The sequence below is a fragment of the Paramisgurnus dabryanus genome, chromosome 1, assembly GCF_030506205.2.
Source record: "Paramisgurnus dabryanus chromosome 1, PD_genome_1.1, whole genome shotgun sequence".
Lineage (NCBI taxonomy): Eukaryota > Metazoa > Chordata > Actinopteri > Cypriniformes > Cobitidae > Paramisgurnus > Paramisgurnus dabryanus.
The window spans coordinates 19,407,281-19,433,669 of NC_133337.1; the positions used below are offsets into that span (position 1 = coordinate 19,407,281).

At 37.0% G+C, this 26,389-nt stretch overlaps 1 protein-coding gene across 26 annotated transcripts in view; it reads right to left on the minus strand.

Moving 5' to 3' along the window:
- plekha5 (pleckstrin homology domain containing, family A member 5) overlaps nt 1–26,389 on the minus strand; it is a 135,645-nt gene that overhangs the window by 43,739 nt on the left and 65,517 nt on the right. For 24 of the 26 annotated variants that reach the window (XM_065273461.2, XM_065273442.2, XM_065273462.2 and 21 more), the window contains one exon: nt 3,864–3,947. In XM_065273461.2, coding sequence (XP_065129533.1) covers nt 3,864–3,947 — 84 coding nt within the window. Of the gene's footprint in view, nt 1–3,863; nt 3,948–4,507; nt 4,568–26,389 lie in introns of those variants that run through there. The other 2 variants (XM_065273452.2, XM_065273449.2) reach the window with 2 other exon arrangements.

Consider the following 26,389-nt stretch of genomic DNA (forward strand, 5'->3'; position numbering starts at 1 on the left):
CTCTCTACGTCACTACGCATTTATGTTAGGTCACGCAGGAAAGGACCTAGACAAGAAGTTGTGGTTTAAAAGTGCATATTTTTTATTTTTCTTGTCAAAAATGGCAATCGTTTCGCTAGATAAGACCCTTATGCCTCGTTTGGGATCGTTTATAGTCCTTTGAAACTCAGTTGAAAAAAACTGTTAAGTGTTGAGTTAAGTATAAAATGTTGGGCTCTATTAAAGTCCATTAAAATGAGAAAAATCCTGCAATGTTTTCCTCAAAAAACATAATTTCTTCTCGACTGAACAAAGAAAGACATCAACATTTTGGATGACATGGTGGTGAGTAAATTATTTGGATTTTTCTTTTAAGAAAATGGAATATTCCTTTAATGCGACATAAGTGAAAACCAATGACACATTGTTGCACTGAGCTGGTATGATGAACGTGCACATGGCATATTTAAATATACATTGATGCCAAAGCATTTTTGCTCACACAAAGCTGCTGTATGGTTTATGATTAAATGCACTATTCGTATGAATGTCGTTTATGGTGTGCATCCATCTTGTCAATTTTCATTAAATGGAAAACCACAGCATGAAAACTACTAAACTTCTGCTGTTGTGTTTGACAAAAAAGCTATCAAAACGAGGCACCGTACATCATCCTCAGATGCAGATATCTGCTGCACAAACAGTTCTTTTCATGGCAGATTCCCATCATCTCCTCAGAGATGGAGGAGTGTGAGGTTTATCTACAGGACGATTTAGGCAGAGAAACAACAGAGATTAAACTGGCAGGTTCATCCACAGCCTTCAGCGGTGAAAGTTAGCATAGAAAGTTTTTCACTTTGCTGGAGGACACAGGAGAAAAGAGAGAGGAAATCATTGAGAGTGAGAAGTCTTTCAGTCGAGTTTTTTTTAGCAGTTCAAAGCATTCAGCTTGGCAGTTATCAAGAGAGCAGCAGCAGAGGTGAGCTGTGAAGAGTCAGGACTTTATTCCTCGTCTGGGCCGGTCTCATCCGACTTCACCTCGAATATCCGATGTAATGCAGCCCTCTGGTCTGTTAATTAGTAGCAGCTTTGTGTGAAATTGCGGGGGTGTGTTGATTATTTAGTGACTCACTTGTATTTGATGGTACACACATAGTAACACATGCATCCATTAGCAGACAGGCTGTGAATAATGTTAAGAGAATCTCACGAAACTCAATCAATGAATGTCTTCTTGGTCATTTATTTACATTAACATTAATGCTTTTGGCAGATGCTTTTATCTAAAGTGACTTACAATGCATTATTCAAGGCATGTTTTTATCAGTATGTGAAAATTGAACGTTGTTTAACACTTTACAGTAAATTTGTATTTGTAAACATAAACTAACAATGAGCTACGTAGTTTTTCAGCATTTATTAATCTTCATTAATGTTAGTTAATGCCAATAATACAACTGTTTGTGTTAGTTTAAGTGCATTAACTAATCTAAGCTTAAAAAATTAACATGAACTAAAATCAATTAACACTGTAGAAGTAATGGTCACTGTTCGTTTTATGTTAACGTATGGGTCAATGACATGACATGCATATTTTTGTGTCCAGAGGCATTTTTTTTTTTTTTACTTTTATGACATGTGTCGCTTACTAAGTTTAAATACATTTTTAGTATTTTTTTTAATAATAAATATACATTAATATTTTGGTATCTTAAATGTGTACAATTGCAGGTGGTGCAACTGTCCGAACAAATAAACAGCTATTAAAAAATGTGTTTAAAATACAAAAAAATTCAAAATAAGGCACTATGGCATTATTTTACATTCAAAACCTTTCCTATAAACAAATTTTACCAATATCAGTAGTTTTAAAGATGTTGTGATAATTGAATAACTTCCGTCCAACAATTTGAATGTTCTTAAATGTCAGTGTGGTACAACCGCAAACACAGGCCTTTTATTAAGAAGTAAACAAGCAGTAACAGTAAACATGACACTGCATCATTCAGCAGACCCCAAGTGACCCTTCTGGCTAAATGAAAGTTTATTGATTTGTCTCAAATACTGAAAAACAGCTACTTTCATGTAATGAGTAGAATGGGACACTTTATCCGTCAGGTGGTACAACTAGGGATGCTTCACGATTAATCGCGATTAATCTATAGCAGAATAAAAGATCATTTGTGTGTGAACTGTGTATAATAATTATGTATATGTAAATATGCACACATGCATGTATAACTTTAAGAAAAAAAAAGTACATATTAAGTATTTATATGTATATATAATATAAATTATACATAAATATACAATTGTATATACACATGTAAACATTTCTAAAATATATACACTAGTGATGCACCGATGTATCGGCCGCCGATATTTATCGGCCGATTTTTGATGAATTTGAAACCATCGGCATATCGGCAATAGCACGAGAAAGGCCGATACCGATTGTTTATTAATTAACTGCATAAAGAAATCCATTATATGTAAAAAAAATAAATTAATGTCGTTAATAAAATAAATGCTGAATAGCAAAAACCACCTTTGAAGGTTGTCATGTTGTCTTATTATATTTGTTTTAGCTTAATTTGTGCCTCTCTTATTATGTTGGTCAGTTGAATGTTAATTAGATCCAATCCGTGTTCAGGTAAAAATAATTTGATGCAGAAATAAACTAGCTAATAGACCAACTGTATAGTATTGTATGTTTAATATCGGTATCGACCAGAAGTTTTCTGTTTAAATCGGTATCGGCCCAAAAAAATCCTATCGGTGCATCCCTAATATACACATGCATGTCTGTGCATTTATCTATACAAAGTTATTATACACAGTTCACACACATATATGATGTAAACAAAAACTTTTATTCTGCTATAGATTAATCGCGATCTTAACGAGAATCGTTACACATCCTTACCAATGTTAAACAAGTAAACGCCATTTCATCTTTTAACAGTTATTAAAAACTATATTTATTGGCCTTGGTACAACAGGCAAAACCTAATACAGGCATCCAAGTAGTAGCCTGTTCAATGTGAATAGGTTGAAAAGTCATGAGGTTGTACCACCTGACATTTTTTTAGTGGGGAAGTTAAAAACCCTGTGAAAAAAGCACTGGCATTGTTTTTTTTTACATGCATTGAAATGTTATTAAACAAAATAAATGTTATTCTAAAAATATGCATTACATTAATTTTAAAAGATTTTTTAAAAATATGTCTTTAGAAGCTTTTTCTGTGATTAACCCGATATGCATTAACTAATGTTAACAAATAACGCTTATTGTAAAGTGTTATAATTTTTTGAAAGACTTATAATCTATACATAATAGGAATGGCAATTTGGGGGGTCCAAATTATGTAAAAAATCTCCCAAAGCAAATACATCTTAAATGGTCTTAACATCCTAGGATTAATTTGCTTAAAACGTACCATAAGAACAAATTTGTCTTTGGTTTGAGGGTGAAATGTGACTTGGACATGTTTTTGTAAATTTCACCCAACAAATGTGGCCATCAGCAACCTAATGGAGAATAATGATGCCTTTATAGTCTGAGTGGCCCAGAAACAACATCTCTCCAACTTATTTGTCTCGATTTTGAATGGACCACTTTAATTACCTCATTCAAGTCATTATACTCCCTTACAGCATTCATTACGACCCAAAAAACTGCCAGATAAGTCAAGCTCCAGCAAGACAGTACTGGGCTACATTAGTAAGCATATATCATGATATTGATTTTTTTAGTTAAAAACAAAGCTTTCGGTTTCTGGCAAAACTGCAGAAACTGAAGAACCAATGGGGAGAGAGAGAGAGAGAGAGAGACACAGAGAGAGAGAGAGACACAGAGAGAGAAAGAGATAGAAATGACTCACTGTTCGTTGACGACAAAGATGCAGTTGTCTTGCGATGGAACGCCTGTGACCGGATGTTTGCAGGTCACCTTCCGCTCATTGTGACTATGAGAGAGAAAAAACAAACAATAAATACGACAAGGTTAGAGATGTGTACGAAGACTTTCACACCAAACTATGACACTCTACAAAAATAAAGCTGTTTGAAATTTGCACTTTTTAAAACTAGAATATGCAAAGAGAGACATGATTTACATAAACCCCTGCAGGAAAAATCCAAACCAGCTTAAGATGGTGAATCTGTTGTTTTTTGGAAACTCTTGTTGGTTCAGGTGAGACTATTAGAACTAACTAGCTTGCCACAGGGTTTACCAATGTTACCATCCAACTCATCCATCACATAAACCAGCCTGACTCAATTATTATGCAAATAAAACCTACACAAGGCACAGTTAAACACCACACAAAACCCAACAGATCAACGTACATCCAGAGGCGTGTCATTCAAAGATCACAAACAAGCCTACACACCTTAAAACCAGGTTGAGTTAATCTCCTCCAGCTAAACAAACAGATCCTATCATCAGATACCAGCTATCCTGGATCCAGTTAAATACGAAAAACATCACTGTCGACACATCACTTACACATACATCTCTACACACCTTGAGCGAGGGGTGGTGCTGAACTTCAACATGTCTCTTTCCCCACTGGTTTTATGTTATATTCCCTCACTGCCGTCTCTCTCTCTCTCTCTCTCTCTCTCTCTCTCTCTCCTCTTATGTCTGACTACTTCATCCCCAATGCAACCATGTAGCTGTCGCTGCCACATTTCCCAGTCATACGCCCGATCATAAGAGCAGACAGACACCCAGCTGCCCACCCTCTTCTCACCACAGTCACACAGTCAGGGCAAAAGAGAAGACAGAAGAGGCCGTTCACACCAGAGAATGGACATTTAGTGCTGATAAGTGCACACAACGGCTTCTGTGTCTCAGGCGTCTCTGGGCTGCTGGGTAACGTGTGGACACATCGGGCATGCTGGCGTAAAACTCGTGAAGGGTTATATTTCGCCTTGAGATTTAAATCGAAAAATATATTTTGCACAAAGAAACCACGCTCGCTTTACAGATCCAAATGAGCTTGCTTTTAGCTTATTTCCTTGTCTAGACTGTAATTTAGCATAATTTGAATACAATACAGCTATATTATCATAATGCTTACTTACACTTTTGTTTAAATATCAGAACACAAAGAACACAAGAACACAAACCTATTACGTTGCCAAAAACAACATTATTTGGTATAATACAATATGTTTGCATGGTTTATGGTTTATGGTTCAAAAACACATTATTTATCACATACTGTACATTATTGTTGCTCCTCTATGCCCAGCCTCCCTGAAACGCATTGATTTTGTACAAAGCTCATCGTTGTGAGAAGCGTCCTCTAATTTGACAGCTTAGCAGTACATTGTGATTGGCCTGAAAACATCTGACGTCCACCATAAATGTGACGCTCCTTACCATGTTTTAAAGATTAGCACCCAATGCAATACTGGCAGGAGTTAACATCGTCTTAACTACCTTATCAATATGAGCCAAATCTGATCTGGAAAATGCAGATGACCAAGTTGATTGATCAACTTTTCCAAGTGCGGCTTGAGTAGGACATTACAGATGAGCATACATTTTTTTTTTTTTTTTTTTTTCGTTTGCCCATTCAAGAGGAAGAAAAATTTTATGTATGTGACATTTCTCTGTTGTGGACGTGATGAGTATAAAAGCAGTGCTTGCCCAACTATACTTTTTTAGTTTGAGACACTTTAACCGAGACCTCGAATGGGTATTTTAAACACAAAAAAATGTACATCTGAGAAATCAGTATGTTTGAAAACTTTTTTTATGGTAAGGTTCACATGTTAACTAAAAAAAGTTTTGGATAGCAGCTTTAAATGGACACTCCACTTTTATTGAAAATAGTCTCATTTTTCCAGCTTCCTTAGAGTTAAACATTTGATTTTTACTGTTTTGGAATCCATTCAGCTGATCTCCAGGTCTGGCGGTACCACTTTTAGCATAGCTTGGCATAATTCATTGAACTGATTAGACCATTAGCAACACGCTAAGAAGTAACCAAATAGTTTCAATCTTTTTCATATTTAAAACTTGATTCTTTTGTAGTTACACTGTGTACTCAGACCGACAGAAAATTAAAAGTTGCCATTTTCTAACCAGATATGGCTAGGAACTATACTCTCATTTTGGCATAATAATCAAGGACTTTGCTGCCATAACATGGCTGCAGTAATCGTTCCCTTGGTTACTCGCCATATCTGCCTAGAAAATCGCCAACTTTTAATTTTCCGTCTGTCTTAGTACACAATGTAACTACAGAAGAGTCAAGTTTTAAATAGGAAAAATATCAAAACTCTTTTCAGTGTGATGCTAATGGTCTAATCAGATTCAATGGATTGTGCTAAGCTATGCTAAAAGTAGTACAGCCAGACCCGGAGATCAGCTGAATGGATTCCAAAACAGTAAAAATCAAATGTTTAACTCTGTGTTTACAGTATGTTTAAATATTTTAAAAAAATTAAGTTTCCCTTTAAGTATACTTAACCCCCAATTAATTGAATTCTGTGTTATCATTTCACACTCATATTATACCAATAGTTAAGAGATAACTCTACTGTGGCTATTTAAAATCTGATGTTTCACACTGTACGTTACTAAACCCTGGGGAAACGTTCTTATTTGCATATCTGCAGTGCCAACAGTCACGTCTGTATAAATACAGCGCATGAATGCTTTAAATAACTGCTTGTCTCACGCTTTCGCATCAGTGAGACATTTGTTAAAGAGAGCTGCTGCTGTTATACCATTCACACTTACTAGCATTAGATTTTCATAGCAACCAACCAACCAAAACACCTTAGCAACTGCATATCCACGCCCTGAGTAACACCCACCACCGCGGAGGAGTCATAAATTGAAAATGTCATAAAATCTAGATAAGAACATTAACACACACGCCCACCATCGACTGGATGCATGATGGATTGAAAGGCAGGTCTTTATGTGATTAGCATCCTTCCTTAGTGAGCGTTACCATGGAAACAATAAATTAACCAATACGCATAACCACTAAAGCAGAGTACATGTTTGTCCCAAACAACCTGCATTTAAAGTTTTGACATCAATTCAGCCAATTACCTCGCTCACAACAAGTTGTTAAAAGAAGAGGAGAAAAACAGCGAGAAGGAGACTGAAGGATCTCATCCAACCCCCAATGCAAAACATTTAATAGATGATGCAAACCTTGGGCTGTTACTACTGCAGACTTGTTGGTTCAAAATCTTTTTCAAGGAGATTGTGTTAATATGTATAGATATATGTGATGACACTGAGAAATTTCCAACAACAAGATACTAAATATACATACATATCATCCAGCCGTCAGTCATGGCCACTGATGGGATGAATAATGTGACACATAACAGAGCAACGATATTTGACATAAAAATAATCTCTCTCTCTCTCTCTCTCTCTCTCAGAAGTGCATCTGAGCGAGGAAGTCACACTTCACTTGCTTTTGTCACAAGGACAGAAGACCTGGAGGGGAGTGCAATGCCTGCGTCTGGTCTAAAACGCTGCCAGGCCTGCAGGGAAAAGCAGGTGTGCAGGAGAACGGCTCCATGAATGCAGCTTTAGCGGTAGCATCAAAATCTCCTTTTCAAAACCTTTTCGCCTGCGAAATTCCCTCAGCACTCATCACTCACTTTAAAAGTTTTGAGGATATGACTAAACTGACCCTAGTGTCAAAAGACCTGAACTTGTTGCTCTTGTGCGATCAGATTTTTTTTTTTTTTAATGTAAATGAAAATTCACTGTCAACTTCTATAAAGATATAACACATGAGGTGTAGATTCGGTAACAGTCAGGTGAATTTGATAATGATTCTTCTACCGAAACATTAAGCAGACTAGCAATAAAATCAACAAGTGTTTTCTCTAGTCCTGCACGTCGATGGCAAACAAGCAGATTACAAATCACTCTAATTGTTGTAAACACAATTTGTCAAGAACGAGCCAAAGGCTGAGAGAGAGCGAGAGCAAAAGATAGAGAAAGATAATAACCCGAAGAGGTAATCCTTCTAAAACCAATGCATGTAATGTAATATGACAAGACTTTTGCAATGCATAAAGCACACTGAATCCCACAATGCAATGTGGTCAACCTGCCACTAGTATACCATTCACTCAGTTAAAGGTAGGGTAACATATTTGATCCTGAAACATTTTTAGTTATGCTGGTTAAAAGTCTCCTCACATCCTGATAGCAATCACTGTGTTAAGTTGTTTAAATGTATTTGTAGAAATTTATGTCATCTGTGAAAGGCGTAGGACCAAAAAATGTTCAACAAATCATAGATTTCGGTCCGAACGGCCGTTTCCTTTTTTGTCCCTCATACGTAATCGTAATTTGAATTCCCACCGCGCAGCGAGTCTTTGCAGACACCATACGTCATCGGCGCGTTCACGTGCGCTCACCTCCTGTAAACAGCGAGAACAGCAAACTTTTCTGCTGAATTGACAACCTACACAGGAGCTACAAAACTAAAGGCATCTTTTATAACAACAACAGCAAAAACTGCCTGGATCAGCAAGAGCAAAAACCCAAATTAACATCGGTAACTTTACTGCTTTACCACGAGATGCAAACAGCTACAGGAGGCAAAGGGTCTGAAAGGGTCGTTTCACTGTTTATTTTGGTAAGGTAGGTACGCGATATGTTTGTATTGAGATGGATTCAGATATTCTACTTTGATGAAACATTGTGTTGCTTATGAAATTTGTGTTAGTTTACGGATTAGCATAACGATATAGTTACCACGTCTACACAAGCGAACGTGTGCTTAAACTAATTCTGATGTAAACCAGTTGTTTATGTTGGTTATTTTGGAAGTGTTATTCACTTTGTACTGCAAAGTTTTCTCACTGGTGAATGAGACATGAGATGTGACCGTCTGATCTGTGCGTGTTCATGTGGTTGAAAGAGGCGTGACTTTGGATGGCGATTTGACTTGAGGGTGGGATCGGGATTTCATTGCTAGGTGGCTACCGTTAGCATTTTTTAAAATGTGTTACCCTACCTTTAATGCCAAACGTATTCAGAACTAAACAGTCAGTCCATGGGGCCCATATGACCACTAAACATATATAGTCTCAAGAGAAGAATAAATAATTGATGTGTCTCAGTTGCTAAATTTAGAGTTTCACATTCTCTTAAAAGGTTTTTCTTTTGGAAATAAACAATGTTGTCATTTTCAGCGCATTCAAAGACTGAGAGAAAATGCACAATGAAGCATGTGCCATTCCCATAAGCTCTCTGCGGCCCAAGTGGTGACCTTTCTGAAAGGTCAGTGTGCCCTTACACCCTTCTGTTACCCTCTTTACACCAGACACAATCTCGCTTTTTTCATAAACTAGGTTAAAGTATTGACATCCTCACATTTTCTTGCTTAGCAGCAGTTTGATCTTGGTTTGAAGTTGAGATAATGAGACAATCCACATCAACTCCGTTGTGAATTCTTGGATCAGGGTCTAAATTCAATTTTAAAAAGTCAACATCTTTAGCAATACTAAAGGTCAAGGATCAAGTGCAGATCTTAAATTTTTGGTCTTTTGGACCAAACCAGGTTGCAGATCTGAAGTAAATACCTACTGTTTTATATTCGTACTAAATATCCATCACATGATTCATTTAAAGTCCATGTAGTCGATCAGTTAAAACTCATCTTTGAGCATTATAATAATGTAATTTTTTTTCCTGTTGACAGCAATTTCTTCATGCTTTAAACAGCTTGAATGTAACTCTACACCCTTGACTCATTTAGTATATGTAGATCTATAAATATGCAAATTAAACCCCACCTCTACTCTTTTGCACCACCTCGGACAATAGATATATGTACACATAGAGGCTATATTCTATATTTATTTTTAAGCACTGATGTTAACAGGTTAAAGCATTCCCAGGGCACATATGAGCATCACAGAAGATGAGCTAAAGCAGCTGTGATGCGATCGTTTCAGGGCCGAGCTTATGCAACATGTATACGTAATATCTATAGCTCGAACTACTGATCCACTCATTCAAATGTGATGTGGGGATTGGTTACATGTTTGTGACGACGTAGGAGACCAAAGAATTTTAAGTCGACTTTGAAAAACTCAGCAATGGTGTTTGTATCAAAGCATATTACAAATACCACATATACATATAAACAACAACAAAAACTTGATTTTCACCACGGGTGACTTTAAATTTAAATCTTTCACCGCCAGCATTTAAAAAAAAGTTGCCAGCCAGCGGCAGCATTTTTCATGATTTTCACAAAACTTTAATGCCGTTATTATTAGCGGTATTGCGGAAAGCCGGAAATATTCGTCATTGGCAGGGACGCGTTTTCTCTTAATTGATGAGATAACTCGTCAATGGCAGTAAAAGAGTTAAGACTCTATTGCCAATTTATGATCCAGTCCAGTTTGAATGAATCATAAATGTTAAATGACACATTGAATGAATGAATCTCTTCTAATCTGAGAGCTTAACACATCATTAGCAAATGACTCTCAGAATGAATCACACTATATACTATCTGAATGTTCATTGTAATGCCTTTATAATATTGCACTGTTTGAAAACAGTTTGAAAAACCTTTGCAAATGCCAAACCGATGATAAAATCTTCATTTGAAGTCTCTAAGGAATGACCTCTAGTGAATAACATTGGTGGCATTTACATCTAAGAAACCTTTTATTTAAATACCGGCATGCTTTGGTGCATTTAAAGAGAAATATTTAGAACCTACTTAATCCTGAACAGTCTTATGAAGGAAAAAAATAGACTTTTGTAACATTAACTAAATCTAACATAACCCTAGCCCTAACCTGCAAATGGAAATAAAGACCCTGTCTGTGAAATCTACGAGATTAGAAGCATCAAAGTTTGATTTTACTCAATGATTTCAATCTTCGATATGACCTTACTCAGTCAATATTAAATATATCATGTTTATGTTTTCACAGAATGTTATTTAGGATTTGCTTTCAGTGATGGTGAATTTTATAAGCAGGTTAGCAAGGCAGACAGTATGGGTTGGGATTTCCCATCTGATGAACACTTCAGCATGGCCAGTACATCAAGGCTTGCATGCAACAAAACCCTGGTAACAATTTACCACGCACCTATTTTTGGCATGGTGTTATTTAAAAGACATTAAGGCTACATAACACATGTGAGGTTGATAATGTCTCGATTGCACCTGCTCCTGCAATAGCAAGTCCATTACATCATAAGCATTCGGCTAACCGCTCACATAGGAACTTCTCTCCCGAGTTTACAAAAATATTGCACAAACACACACACACACACACACACACACACACACACACACACATTTACTCATGTCTGGCCCTGCTTTGGTGTTGCTAATAGTAACCGCTCCAGACGAGTGCGTCTGTAATGATGGGGCGGCGGCGGTCCAGCTGCAAGCCTGATGTATTTTTGTTACGTTCCCCAACTAAAAGCATTCAGAGGAAAGTTTGGGTTAAACAACATGAAAGCCTCATTTGCAGCCAAACAGAAAGAGAGAGCAACTCATGCCAAGATGCTCAAGAAAGCATCGTCATGGAGACAGAAACTGAATTTCTGTTAGCCGGATATCAGCAACTTGCAGGGGCTGCCAGATAGTCCTTCAAACACCAAGCAAGGCCTTTTCGGTTTACATTCACCACCTTTAAACATTACACATGCCGATAAACACAGCTAAAAGTATTTCAATCAAATCAAGTGTACGAGTTGACGTGAAGATTTCATTTAAAATGCATAGTATTTTTCTTTCTTACTATGGATGTCAATGGTGCTCCTGTATCCTGCTTGATACCAAAAAAACAAAGAAATTTTTGAGGATGAGCAAATAATAAGACTTCATTTTTGGGTGAACTAGCCTTTAAGGGTTTATATGCTGTCCATGAACTAAAGTGGATTGTTAATTCAAACAACACAACTTCTGCTGTCAATCTATTCAGTGCCAACCAAGGGCAAAAAGTGACCAATTATTCTCCCACAGTCTATATAAACTTATATGAGGATGCTTTGCTTACAGTGCACAATGTTAAATTAACATACACCATCTCTGGAGAGCCAGTAACAAGAAGAAAAATGTCTGGCAATTTCACTGGGAAAAAAAGGAAAGAAAAGGAAAGAATTTAAAGTATGCTTTCATTATAATCTATTTTAACTTGGTTTCCTATTGAAAAGTCATTTGAAATACTTTAAGTCAAGTATTGTATTGCTCACACGTTTCTATTCTAAGTAAGAACAGAAGGCGTCTGTGGGGTGGCACGAGGGTACACGGACGGATGGCAATGGAAATTGTTTTATCTCTGCATGAAAAGAAAAACATTTCAGACTGTCTGCTAAAAGAGCCACGATCTGAGACTCAGCACATCAATAAAGCAAAAAGTCATTACCGTCGCACAGAATACGTCGAGTGCATGAATTTTGAGCCATGACAACACATGCCATCTGGTTGGATAATGAAACTCAATTATAACTAGTTGTACGGTAGTAACAGCGCAAAATACATCATACACACTTTCAAAATAATCCAGTTCACGATTACAGCAACTTAATGGTTCTTATGCAATCACTACAAACAAAGGTGATACACATCACCCCAATGCATAACTTTACCATAAATGCTTCACTATAAAGTAGCTGGCACTGCTCAATAATGTCACGATATACTGGTATTGCAAATTACGGGAAGATCAAAAACCATGATTAGAGATATTGTGTTTATTCTTTTGTAAATAATTCAGTAGCCATTTATAATTTTGCCACAATGGTTACCAACAGTTTCTGCCCCCATGTAAAAGAAAAAGATGAATTTGACTACGAATTTAAAAACGGAAAACATTCAGATAGATATCACAATGATATTTTTATCGGGAGTTCATTTGTACCGGCTAGTGATATCGTCACAGCCATTGTATGAATAAAGGATCTTCTTAACGCAGTTAAAATGGTATGAAGAGTTTGGTTCCAAAACGCAATAAACGCCATTTTCGAAAAAAATGAGTTAGTGCCAGAATCAGTATTATATCAGGTCAGTATTAAAAAGTAAATTCTTAATTTTACGCAAAATCCAATATCCGCCGTGTTATTCTGTCATCTTTTCTCCCTTTTTTCCCAAAACGCAATAAACACCACTCCTCCTTTTTTACAGAATCCAATAAATCCGTTCCAGAAATAACAGCGCACAATTCCACGCAATGTAAACAAACAATGGCGGCGCGCTGAGTACACAGAGTCCTAGTTTTCCTCATCTACTTTGTACTTCGTGATCAACAAACAAACAACAGAATAATACTTTAATAGCATTGATAAACCTGTGATGGTTTACTGTGACGGGAAAGAAACGTAAGCATCAACATCTAATAATTTACGCAAGAGGCACTCGGGAGACGGGTGCTTGTTTGCCCGGGCCGACAGCATCAAGTTTCTGTCACGATAACACATTGACCCCAGGGGATCTTATGAAAAACTTTCCATAATTTTACTCAAAGTCAACGAAAATCGAGCAGGACCAAAACATTTTACAGCTGATCGCTGTGAAAAACGTTAAACGATGACGTCAAGTATAACCGCAGCAATGGCAGTGTTCTTAATATGACAAACTAAGTGTTTTGATTAATGACATTAATGTTTATATTTTTAATTAGTGTGTACAACTAGTCAACTAAATGAATATAACATGGCAAAGATGAATGCACATTTATATAGGCTATTGATTCAATAGATTTATAGCATTTTGAATAAAAACGTAATAATCTGTAAGAAAAAATAATCTGTTATTATAATAAATCTTTGAAAATCAAGTTTGGATTTTTTTTAGGTTTTTATAACCTAAATATGCTATGTGAAAGTTTGTAACAGAAAATAGTGGTTTTCATCTTGACACTTTCTTGGTATAGAAAACACGTTTTTACCGAAATTTGTCAAAATGGATTTATTGCCGAACACTTCATTTATAACAGCCTCATTTTATTTAGTTTTACTCAAAGTGAAATGTACTTTTTTTACTCATATCTTAATATGCACCGTTATCTATTGGTAATCAAGGTCACATCACCATTGGCTCAACCATCCGTGTTTGAGTCAGGACTTCCTGTTTGTCCAAACAATGGAAAACCTCATCATGCGTTCTACAAAAGAAGATATAAAGAAAGGCTAACAAGGCCTTTCTGACTGATTTTGCATTCACATCCATTGTTGCTGTAAGTGAATAAATCTAAAGGGCCCTTTCATTCTCACGCACTTGAGGCTGAGCTTCTGCGAATGCGACTGGGCAAAAGACAGCAGGCGTCCGGGACGATTGAAATAGGCCGGTAATGATGTCTCAATCCATCTCCCTCTCTTTATACACCATCTGTTTCCCATCAAAACATGAGTTCGGATCCATTCTCGGGACGGCAGGATTATTTTTACACTTCCGACTGACACTCGAAACAATTTGTCCATGCATATGAAGGTACAAAGCTATCACAGTAGAATTTAGATGAATGCAGGGAGATATGCATGATGAGTTGTCAGGCAAGCCAACAGCAATGCAACCAGTTTGACATGTCCGAGTTTAACAGAAAATAGAGGAGGGCATTATTGTAGCAATCTGTGGGCACCCCAAAATTTATGACATGACATGCCAAAGGGACACACACAACTAGTGGATGGTGCTGTTAAAAACAAAGACACAGAGTTTGGCTTTCCGGCACATTTGGGAAAACCACAAGCAGAAAATAGCAGAAAGAAACGTTGTTGTTGTTCACACAATGTTTTATTTGTGGGAGTGATGTGAAAAAGTGCGAGTTATGCAATATTTGGTACACACCATAACTGTATTCCTGACCAGAATTCAGGGATTGGGTACAAACAGTCTGGAGTGAGTCAGCTGTTGAGTATTAAACTAAAGTAGTGTTTGCTAAGGGAAGAATCAGTGTGCTGACTGCTCAGACACTGAAGAATGGAAATACTGCCCATGAAAATCATGTGTGTATCTGTAGTTTGCCAGAAACATGTTTGTACTGAAGTACACGATTCTGTTCTCAAACCGAGAGACCAGCAATGGATCACAGTGGGAAAGAGACATGTATGATGGAGGGCATTTGTGACCAGTCACGGAAAGTAGGGACACAAGTCGGATCTGGGCATTTTGAGTTATTCACATATTCTGAAAGTGCAGTTTCTAAGCTTTCCAACGATGTGTGACACATGGAAATTTGATAAGATTTGGAGAAGTTGTGGCCATTTGAATATAGGAACTCAGAAATACTCAAACCGAGAAAATCGAGACGAAAGGGACTCTTCTTTTCAGCTGGGGGAGACAATAGGGCTCATTTACATCTCATTTAGCTAAGCCATGCCCCCTGTAAAACCCTTTTTGAGATGTTCTAGCATCATATGTAGTATTTTATGACCAAATGACAACACGCAAAAATAAACATGACTCTTTTTACCTTTGTGGGGATCACAAGTCGAATCCAGTCTGTTTCAGATTATCCAATGACCATATTTGTCCACAAATGCGTATAATCCGTGAAATATAGATTGTTTACATGAGATTTCGCATGAATGTCTGGTAATACAATATAATATACAATCTGAAGACAATTTAAATCGTAACATATATGAGCTTACACTCCGTTAAACACATGAACCCGCCTTCAAAGTTTGTATTTAAAATAGGGAAGTAGTATAATAGATCATCCAAACAGCGCCGTCGAAAACGTGACATCCTTTAGAGATGTTACCAATGGCTCGCTCGTTCCTCCATCAGCCAATGACTTCGTGGAAAATATTGATAGACAAAACATGTAGCCAATTATATGAAGAATACAACGATATCTGTGTAACTTCTGTGTGTTTGGACTCATGCTGCGCTGTAGGGGTGACCCCGACTAGTCGAAGAATCGATGCATCGATAGGAGAAGCCTGATTCGACTACCAATCTCACAGTCGAATCGTCGCAGATGTGTTATGAAATGAGGATCATTCAATTTTGGCCGTATGTGCACACATTATCTGATTTCACATATAACAGCTTTCTCACAATATATTAATATACTGCATATTATGATAATGCTGCAAATAATATGTGAAGTAGCAGCTTTCAATAAATATTTTTAAAATGCGTTAATAAATCCAACAACCCCTGTGACCGGGCTACACGTGCATAAGAGGTTTCTATGTTAATAAACCATTGCCTCTTTGTTTCTACATTTAAAAGACATAGCTGGCAAATGATATTATGCCTTTCGTTCTTTTAATAATTTCTATATTTTATTTTATTTATAAATCACTTTGGGTTATCTGATTTAACTATTTGGCTTGTGTTTTGTTTCCGTGCACTTGAGGCATTTTGCATATTTGTTCTGCACTTTGTTACTTCTGACCTTATTTTATTAAAAAAATGTATTTATTATAAACGTAAATTCTGATCTAATTTAAGTATGTACATTTTGGATTGCTTTTCGTTGTATCGATGTTGCGCTATTGCGTGCTGGCCATGCTTGCGCATGTAATTTAGCCGAACGGGCTAGGTGCTCTGCATGCGTCTCATATTTAGGAGTTCATCAGACTAAACATTAAAAAACGGATGTTTTTCGACGAGTATACGTTTTTGAAATGTATTTAAAACAAAGTGGTTATCTTGTCAAAACAGGTAAGCCGTTTTTTTATTTCGGTGATGAAACGGAAGTATCTGCACCGAACCTATTTCTGCCTGACACGAATGTCTTTCTTGTGATTTAATATTATGGTGGGTCGGTGTTCACTTTCAAATGATAGCAAAGAGATTCCTGAAATAAATAATATCATCCGGTCTTTCTGTATCTAAAGTGAATACAGAGATGATCAAAGTCAAAGCAAGCAAGCAGGTATTTCTGTGCTAAATAATAACGCGTAGTGTCTATAAAATCATTAATTTCAGTGTTTTTCTTGTTATAAATTAACGTTTAATGAATTGTATATAAAGATTAGTTTTTATCATTTACAGTCACAATCACAAATTATTTGTCATTTCTCATTTGTCGTTTTTTTTGGTCATGACTGCTTTGACGCGCTATCTCCAAATTAAATAAAAACACTGAATTGTAGCCGGAGTTTCCAAGGCAGGATCACCATTTTTTTAGGTTTAGTTATCAAAATGTATTTTTGTGTGATGTTCTGTAGATCGTGGCTTTAAAATGTTATGAGGAATAATTAAACAAATGTTGCCTTACATTTGACCTTAAAAAAAAAAAAAAAAAAAAAAAAAACAATTATATATATATATATATATATATATATATATATATATATATATATATATATATATATATATATATATATATATATATATATATATATATATATATATATATATATATAATGCATCGTCAGTTTTGTCTTCGTTTATTACTTGAAAGACAGTTTTGGTCACTTTATCAGAAAGTTGTTGTGCTGCTTGTGAAAGAAAATAAAAGTTACCAATTTGTACCTGGTCTGGCCCCCTCCCAACCCATGCACACAAACATAGATGATTCGACTATCGGTCGACTATGGAAAGATTCGACAATTCTGATTCGAATATGTAAATCCTTAGTCGAGGACACCCCTACTGCGCTGCAAGAACTGACATAGAGATGACGTCAAAGTACCGCGAGAGCGAGTCGAAATTAAACTACTCCGTAAGATTTCTTGAAGCGCTCTCGCGGTACTTTGACGTCATCCTACTGCGGCACCGCATAAAGTCAGTGACGCGGCTGACGTACGATGCGGCTGACTGTTATTTGTTCCGCCCCAGCTTCTTTTATTTTTCTTTTGTTTTGTGCGCCCGAGCTTTACAGTCTGGGGAGACGCACGCTATAAGTTTGAAAAAAAAAAACTTAGCAAACATGTCTGAGGAACAGGGCAGCGCGTCACTACAGTCACGTGACTTCACGCTCGAGCCGGAAGAGAAGACAATGCTGAATAAAGTCGTAATTCTGCTATTTTTGGACCAAACTGTATTTTCGATGCATCAACACAATCTTACTGACCCACTGATGTCACATGGACTACTTTGATGATGTTTTTATTACATTTCTGGACATGGAAACCATACATAGATTTTCAATGAAGGGGAAAGCTCTCGGACTAAATCTAACGATAAAACATCTTAAACTGTGTTCCGAAGATGAACGGAGGTCATCCGAGTTTAGAACGACATAAGGGTAAGTCATTTATGACATTATTTTCATTTTTGGGCAAACTATCCTTATTTAGTAGTCACGCTGTTCCCTTTGGGGGCGGAGGCGAAAACAAAAGCTTGTACAGTATGTAAATATACACACAGACAATGACGCCCCCCGCTGCACGCTAGAATCTCCGGAAAAACAAGCCTATTTTAACCGCAAAATGTACGCTTTTAAATATACAAAAACTGCTATCTCAAACATGGAGAGGCTTCTTCGTGATCTCAACTAACAGATTCTGCAATAAAACGAAAATCACAAATTTTGAAAAAAAAACTTTGTTTCTCATTTTCTCGAAACTTGTGCTGCCGACTTGCGTCCCTGGTTTCCGTGACGGGTCACATTTGTTCATAAGGGAGGAAAACAGTGCTGCTCTTCCCACAATGGCCTTACGTACTTCCTAAAGCACACATCTGTGTTCAGCCACTGTAACTAAATATTGCCTGTAGACTTATCCCATCAGGGTGTGTGGGACAGGTTATATGTGACACACACATGCACTTTAGCCTTAATCACAGACACATATATACAATTTCATGTGGTTGAACTTTACTTCGAGCAATGCACTATAAAAAAAAACACTGAATAGTAAACTATCAATTTAATCTAGATGTACATGGTCATATTAATAAACTCTTATGCAGGTTTGATTGAATTTCTGTTTTGAATGTTTAATTATGAAGCTACTGTCCTTCACGCATCTCCGGCACACTGTTTTAGGATGAATGCAGAATGCAAGATGCATGCGAAATGCCAGACGCGTGTTGCCAAGGTAACAGGTAAAAGGGGTTCTGGCAGAGTGCAAGATATACCACGTCGTCTAGGACAATGGGAGGAAAGGCTAGTGAAGAAAAGAGAGGGACATTTCGGTATCTTCACGTTGTCACTGTGACCCAGGAGGTCAAGGAGATAGCGGTGCACAGGACACATCAGCTTTGTCAGGCACATTAAACATCAGGGCCTCAGAAAGGTTTGACCTTTCAAGGTAGACAGAGTTAGCAGGTGGGATCATCTGGAATGGAAATGTTTTTGTCAAGGGGCTTTTACTAGCCAAGATGATCCTTCGGGAGATTAAACCAGCCTAAGATGGTCAGCATGGTCTAGTATGAAGGTTTTAAAGTTTGAACAGTCGGGAAGTTTAAAAAAAATTTCCTCCAATGTTTGCTTTGAAATGCCAAGGTCATTGAGCGCTATACTGTAGATGTCTGCAAGTGTTTGAAGTAAATGGCACAACATTACTTAAACTAACTTGGACTTTTTTCTCCAGATGAGCAGACAGATGCGCAGACAAATGTTAAGTATTCATCAGACCTCTTTTAGAAAAATAACACTGGCCAATAACAACAGCAACGTTGACAGATCATCTCAAAGGACCACACAAAATGACACATTAATATTTCATTATGCTTTAACCTTGCAATAAACATTTTTAAAAGCAGATGACATTAAAACAACAGCGAAGTATTGAGCGACAAGACAGATGAAACTCAGTTATCAGAGCGTGACGGCTCCCCTCCGGCCTCCATCAGCCAACACGACAGCGTGTTGAGGTGAAAGAGTCGCCATTCATTCTGCAGAGCCGGTTTTCTTGAATGGAAAATGTGCTTATTCAAAAAAAATAGACCTTAATGCTCGAAATGCATTATTTCTTACCTAAAATCGTTTTAGCTTATGTTGGAAATTCTGAGGAAATGAGACCTCGCGTCCTCTGATGGATATGAAATTACACACCAAGATTTCATAAACTGTTATTTTCCCCCCATATGCACAGAGTTTATTTTCCAAGTTGGGTGAAAGTTGCCGAGCCACGGGTTTTTCGCTGGAGACAGTGGTTTGGCAGATTTTATGGGCTATTTCAGGATACTTTTAAACCTAATATGTGCTGAGCTACTATATTGTATTATCGGTTGACAGCTAAAGCAATAAGTCACACGGGATTGTGTGTTACAGTAATTTTATCATGGTTTACAGGTTGTTGGGATTGGGTGTGAGTAAACAGTTAAATGACAGCAGTGTACACAGCCTTAATTGCCTTAAAGCTTTTATAGCAGCTAAATCAAGTCACTTATGTTAAAATGATTTAATTAATAACAGAAGCACAAACAATTCTTCTGACAAGAAAAAATTGTTCATTAAACAAACCTGTTTATGACTGCAAAACAACATAATCAAATCTTCCTTGAAAAAATTTTCATGAAATTAAAATTTATATTAAGTGCAGTCACTGGTTTGGGAGTATCAGCATCTTTTTTACAGTGTCTTTGAATGTGGCTCATCTAAACAAATGTTTAATTTTTTTATACTTTATAGTCTCCTCTCTTTACTGCTTAGCTGTTAAATCACTGCAAAGCTGTTTGTGCAGCAATCTTGTGCTCTTCCTATTACTATTTGTGCATTGGCAGATTTTTCAGTGTGGAGAGATGGCATCCAGCCTGGTTTCCCGTTGCGCTGGAGATCGCGGTGAATTGCAGATTTGCCTGTGGGTGGAGGCCACACTCAGAGCGACGTCTACTTTCCTCTGCTTTCTACTCTGAGCCCACACCAAACGCTCATCGCTCCTGGACCACACCGCAAGATTTGCGCTTTGCAGCCAAGTCATGCTTTACCGGATCTTTAAGCAAAATCTTCTGAATATCTACCTTGCTAACGTTGGGCATCACTGTGTAGTATATGATTTGACAAGCCCAGGAAACAGGCCTTTGATAGAGCAGATTGTGAGACTACAGGTACATAATGTGACTCATGGAGACTGATAAGAAAATAACCCAGCATATTATTATCAACTCAATCATTCATGACTTTAAAAGCTATGCACGAAGCTCTTACATCTTATAATGCAGAGAATTCACTCACTAGCATTACGCATAAGCCTTGCACACAACATGCGTGTTTACTCAGGGAGTTAACGACTTACAGTTAGGCCTTAATCCACAGATGACAAATTCAATCCTTTCAATTCAAACTCATAACAAACTGCAGTTGGAGATGAACTGCATGATGATTGGAAAACATTTTGCGGTTCCAGTATCAGGTAATAAAGTTGCGAAAGTGGTAGTATTCATGTCTATTTAGTAATATAGGGGTAACTTAGGTTAATTAAATATAGTGTCCGTAAAAACAGAGTTAAATAAAAGTGAATATATAGGGTCAATAAATATAGGGTTAAATAAATAAGTGAATAAAGGTTCAGTAACTATAGGGTTAAACTAATTAGTTTATATAGTTCTAGTAAATATAGGGGTAAATAAATGAAAAGAAATATACACTCTTAGAACGAATGTGATAAAAACAACACATTAGTGTTGATTCTGGGACAACACACTAAATGCGTTGTCCCAGAATTCACCGATCTCCAAATGAAAATAAATATAGGGTTAGTAAATATAGGGTTAAATAAAAGAAAATAAATATAGGGTTAGTAAATACAGGGTTAAATAAATTAAAGTGAATAAAGTGTTAGTAAATAAAGGGTTAAACAAATTCATTAACATACACTGTAAAAAAAAATCCGTAGAAATTACAATGTTATTGCAGCTGGGTTGCCGGTAATTTACCGTAGATTTAAATGTATGTTATTTACTGGCAAGAGTTTGTTCAAAGTTAAATACATTTTAAATATTAACAAGTCTTTATCTTTAAAGAATAAAACTATACAATAACAGCCTCATGCAAAGCATTCTGGGAACCAGAAATCATCATGAACCTTTTTCTGTTTTTTGCTTCAGATTTTGTTTCCCAGAACATTTTGCTTATGCTGTTTTTTTAGTTTTACTCTGTAAAGACAAAGACTTGTAAATGTTAAATGTTCATTCAACTTTGAACAAAATGTTTTCAGTAAATAACATACATTTAAATCTACGGTAAATTACCGGCAACCCAGCTGCAATTTCTACGGATTTTTTTTACAGTGTAGGTTCAAAAAACATAAACGATAAAAAATATAGGTAAATAAAGGTAAGTGAATATATTGCCAGTAAATTATAGGATTTGAATAATGCAGCGTACATAATTATCTGTAAAATATCTATACAGATAAAAATCACTGTAGCTTCATTTACTCAAATTAGAAAGAATGCAGAAAGAGAAGGGAGATGAATTGTGCAATAATAAAAAACGCATCAAAATGTTAATGCAAATTTTTCTGGGGCTCTAAGGTCTTTGTCAAAGAGTCGATTGCTGACACCCAGAGTGACCTACATGAAAAAGCCTGCATACAGAGCAGATTTTTAAAAGCAGTTAGCAAAACACTTCACCATCTGACTGAATTCAGAACAAAATAATGATCAGTTAGCAGAGGAAATGTAATATACCATAATGACATAACTATTATTATGCTTTGTCGTCAGACCCCATTTGCCCATTATAATTAACATCCACCGAGTGTTCATCTAGATCAGGGTGTCAATCATAGACTGTTAAATTGCTCACTTATGGACTTCATTTGCATGAATGAATATTTAAATAATGAGTTACTGTAGCGCTATCCAAATATGTCATTTTGTCTTAGACATTTGTACACAACTCCAATAGCATATTTCAGTCTGGGAGAACAAAAACTCCCTCTGCTTTTCATATCCATTAGTGCCAATCACTATTTCAAACGAAAAGCACAATAACATTTTGTTAGGCAATAGTCTAGCATAGACGAAAATGGAAATAAATGTGGCGCTATAGTTTTACTTGTTAAAATCACTCAAGGCTTTCCAAACAGTTTACCTCGAGTGCCTTCCTGCAGTGCACTATTTATGTTACTCACCGTTATCAATTGGTAGCTAACGGACATAATTTGGCCCATTAGATTCGGCAACCTACTTTAGACATACAGTATTACCAATAATTCAACACGAGTATGCAGACAGTCTTAAGCGTGACCAAAACCACAGTATGCATTCATCGGAGTCTACGTCAGAAAAAAAAGTCTTAGCCATCCAACTAAACAGCATGTGGTTAATATTCGCCCGTCCACGTGTATGCTTGTATCAGACACACACATAAAAAAAAATGTATGCAGAATTTCTCAGAAAACAAGTAGAAACTTGGTAGAAATAAAAACAAAAATATCCAAAAGCAACTTTTATATTATGAAGAGTTTGTAAATTATAATATCACACTGGAACAAGAAAAATTAAGAAATTAACTGAAGTACTGCTATTATTTAGAGCACAGGTTTTTGGGACCCACCTGTGGGTCACACAGTGGGATAAGGTGGGTCGCGCAAAATCACTTCACCGTTTTGGTGAATGACACAAAAACGGTTTAGTCAAATTAATGACTAGCAATGATTTTGATATGATATACCATAAATTAGTTTGATATTTCAATTGATTGACATTTCATCAACAAAATGACAAGGAAAATAAAAACAACTAAGAGATCAAATGTGTACTCCTCTCTTTTTTCCAATTAAAAATATGTTGGTGGGTCCCAGGAAAGATTATACATATTCAAGTGGTTCGCAAAATGAAGAGTATCCAATTCACATTTATTTCTGTCTTTATTCTTCACGCTATTCCAGCATCTATAGCTATATATCCATGGCTATATCTATTGCTTTTGGCCTGTGGGAGGAAACCAGAGTACCCGGGAGAAAACCAAACCCACCTTGAAACAGGGAGAACATTCAAACTCCACCTGACCTAGCCAGGGCTCAAACCAGGACCTTCTTGCAAAATGGTTTTACTGATATTGATATCAGTTATTTGTCCCCTGTATTCTTAATTATATATTGATCCACTGGTTTTGGCTACCCACTGTGCCGCCCCTATTTACATTTCAAAGCATCACAATTACTTAAAAATTCCCGTCAATCATTCAAAACCAGTGGATCAATATATAATTAAGAAAACAGAGGACAAAATAATAAAACTGATATCAAAGTCAGTATTAAAATGTGTAATGCTCATATCAGACATCAACTCCCATATATGATGCTGCGACACATCACAAATATCTGAACAAAAATTGAGGACGCAGTCCATCAACAGCAGTGACATCAGTTACGTTATACTGTATATTGACGGGTCCTTCTCTATTAGCCATCCAATAACTCATGCCCACTGACTCGCAGCGATGGTCTTCTGAAAGAATGGGGGCAGTCAGAGCGAGCGAGCACAAGAGAGAGAAAGAGAGAGCTCATCGGTGCAGCTGGCAGGCATAATTGTGTGCTGCTGACTACCGTGTGTTGTGCACATTGTGTGACATTGTGCTGCACGTTGCGAAAATCAGCCCACTGTGTGTCGCTACACAAGTCTGTCACACATACGCGGTGGCCCTGCAACAGACTGCCACTGTGTCATCTTTAGGGTAGTAAACAGTAACCATTCAAAGTTAATGTAGCTCAGTAGTGCACTGCAGTAGCAGCAAAAAAGGTCACAGGTTCAATCCCCAGTGAACACATGAAATGTGTCGATTGAATGCACTGCAAGTCAGTTTGGATGAAACCGTCTGCCAAATGCATGAATGTAAATGTAAACACTACAGCAAGACTCTGTACACACCATCAGGTAAAAGCCCGTCTCTCGCTTCTAGAATGGCCTCAGTTATGTTGCTTGAGGGCCGGGAGTATGAAATCATAAACTGATTGGACACAATTCTGCAAGGTTTGGTCATGGGGTTTGACCGCATGGATTTTCTGGATTGGACAGAATGCTGATGGGATTTGGTGAATAAATGTACAGATTTCATAATTGGACAAACGTCTGTGGAGTATTTTGTAACCGAATGATTTACACTTGAATGCACTCAACACCTTCCCCCTTAACCCCCCCTCCCCCAAATTAAAATTTCACCATTGCACAATATGTATTACTCAAAGTCTGATATGCTTTCAAACCAAATTTCCAATTCTACAGTTTACACAGAAGCCAATGACTGATTTACAGGGCTCAAAAGATATTGAAATATCACAAAATTTGCATAATGTAATACACATACCCAATGGTATTAACTGAATGATTTTAATACTTCAAAAAGTTGTGTAAGCTTAGTCAAGGTTTTAGATAAACAGAAGAAAGACTGATGGGGCGCACACACCAAACGCGAAGCATGTGTTCCTCGCTCTCCATTATTCGCGGTAATTAACTTTGCATCATGCATGCGTTTTCGCGGCAATCGCACAGGCAAATTTGCGTCATTCACCACACAGTCTATTTGTGTCTTTGTATGTAATCTACTCACGCAAATGATTCAATTCGCTTCTGGTGCGTATTCGCCCCATTAGAGAGTATGCTGCTTTCATAACACAGAAAGAATGTGCAAAACATTATTATATCATTTTAAACATATTATTTTTCTTCACATTAGTACAGCCCTATTCAGCATCTAACCTTAAATCTTAGCCTACTCTTAAAATCTGAAGTCAGCAGCACAGACGACATTCATCTACCATCCCGTCCTACTCGTATAAATCAATCCACACTGTAAAGCATTACTTCACATCACATTCAATTTCCTCACTTCGCTGCGGTGTATTGCTTCATTTGATAGCACTATGTAGATGTTTTATGGCCAATATACGCAACGCTGAGGCTGTTTTGCAGCCTTCAGAGACCGTTCCAGACGCCAATCGATCCACAAACACCAGTATTCGACACCAGACAAAAATATTGGTGTATAAGTATAGATAACATGGTTAAAAAGAGAAGTCAAGATCGGAAAATCAAGGCTGAAAAACATCAAGTAGACTATAGGGAGAGCTCACCAACAACATCAGCCAGCAGGATTAAAGCTTTTTAATGTTTTTGCACACTAACTAAACACTGAAAACCAACAGCCTCTATTTTTTGTCATTTGGAAGAAGGAGAGCAGGGAAATCCGAGGGGATTTTAGGGGAATGAGTTGATACAACGAAGGCTGGAGAGATTAGGGACACAGATTGGCGAAGGGCGTCTTGCCAGGGCTCCTGATAACACACAGCTCCACTGCTTAGATGAAAGGCATCCAGACAGAACAGAACTGAAAAGTGTGGACCAGACTCGTTTCGAACCAGCCAAACACATAGACAACTAACACTGTATGTGTAGGGTAAACGCATATCCGTAGGTATTAAAAACAGGACAGGTCGAGAACAGAGGTGTGATTTGTCAGACCTGTATCAGTCACTTAATAGAAAATGTGTTTGATTCATGCATCGCCATTTTTCCGGCATTACTGAATCTGTCAATGTGATGAAAAATTACTGCAAATAACAGCATGAAGAAACCAG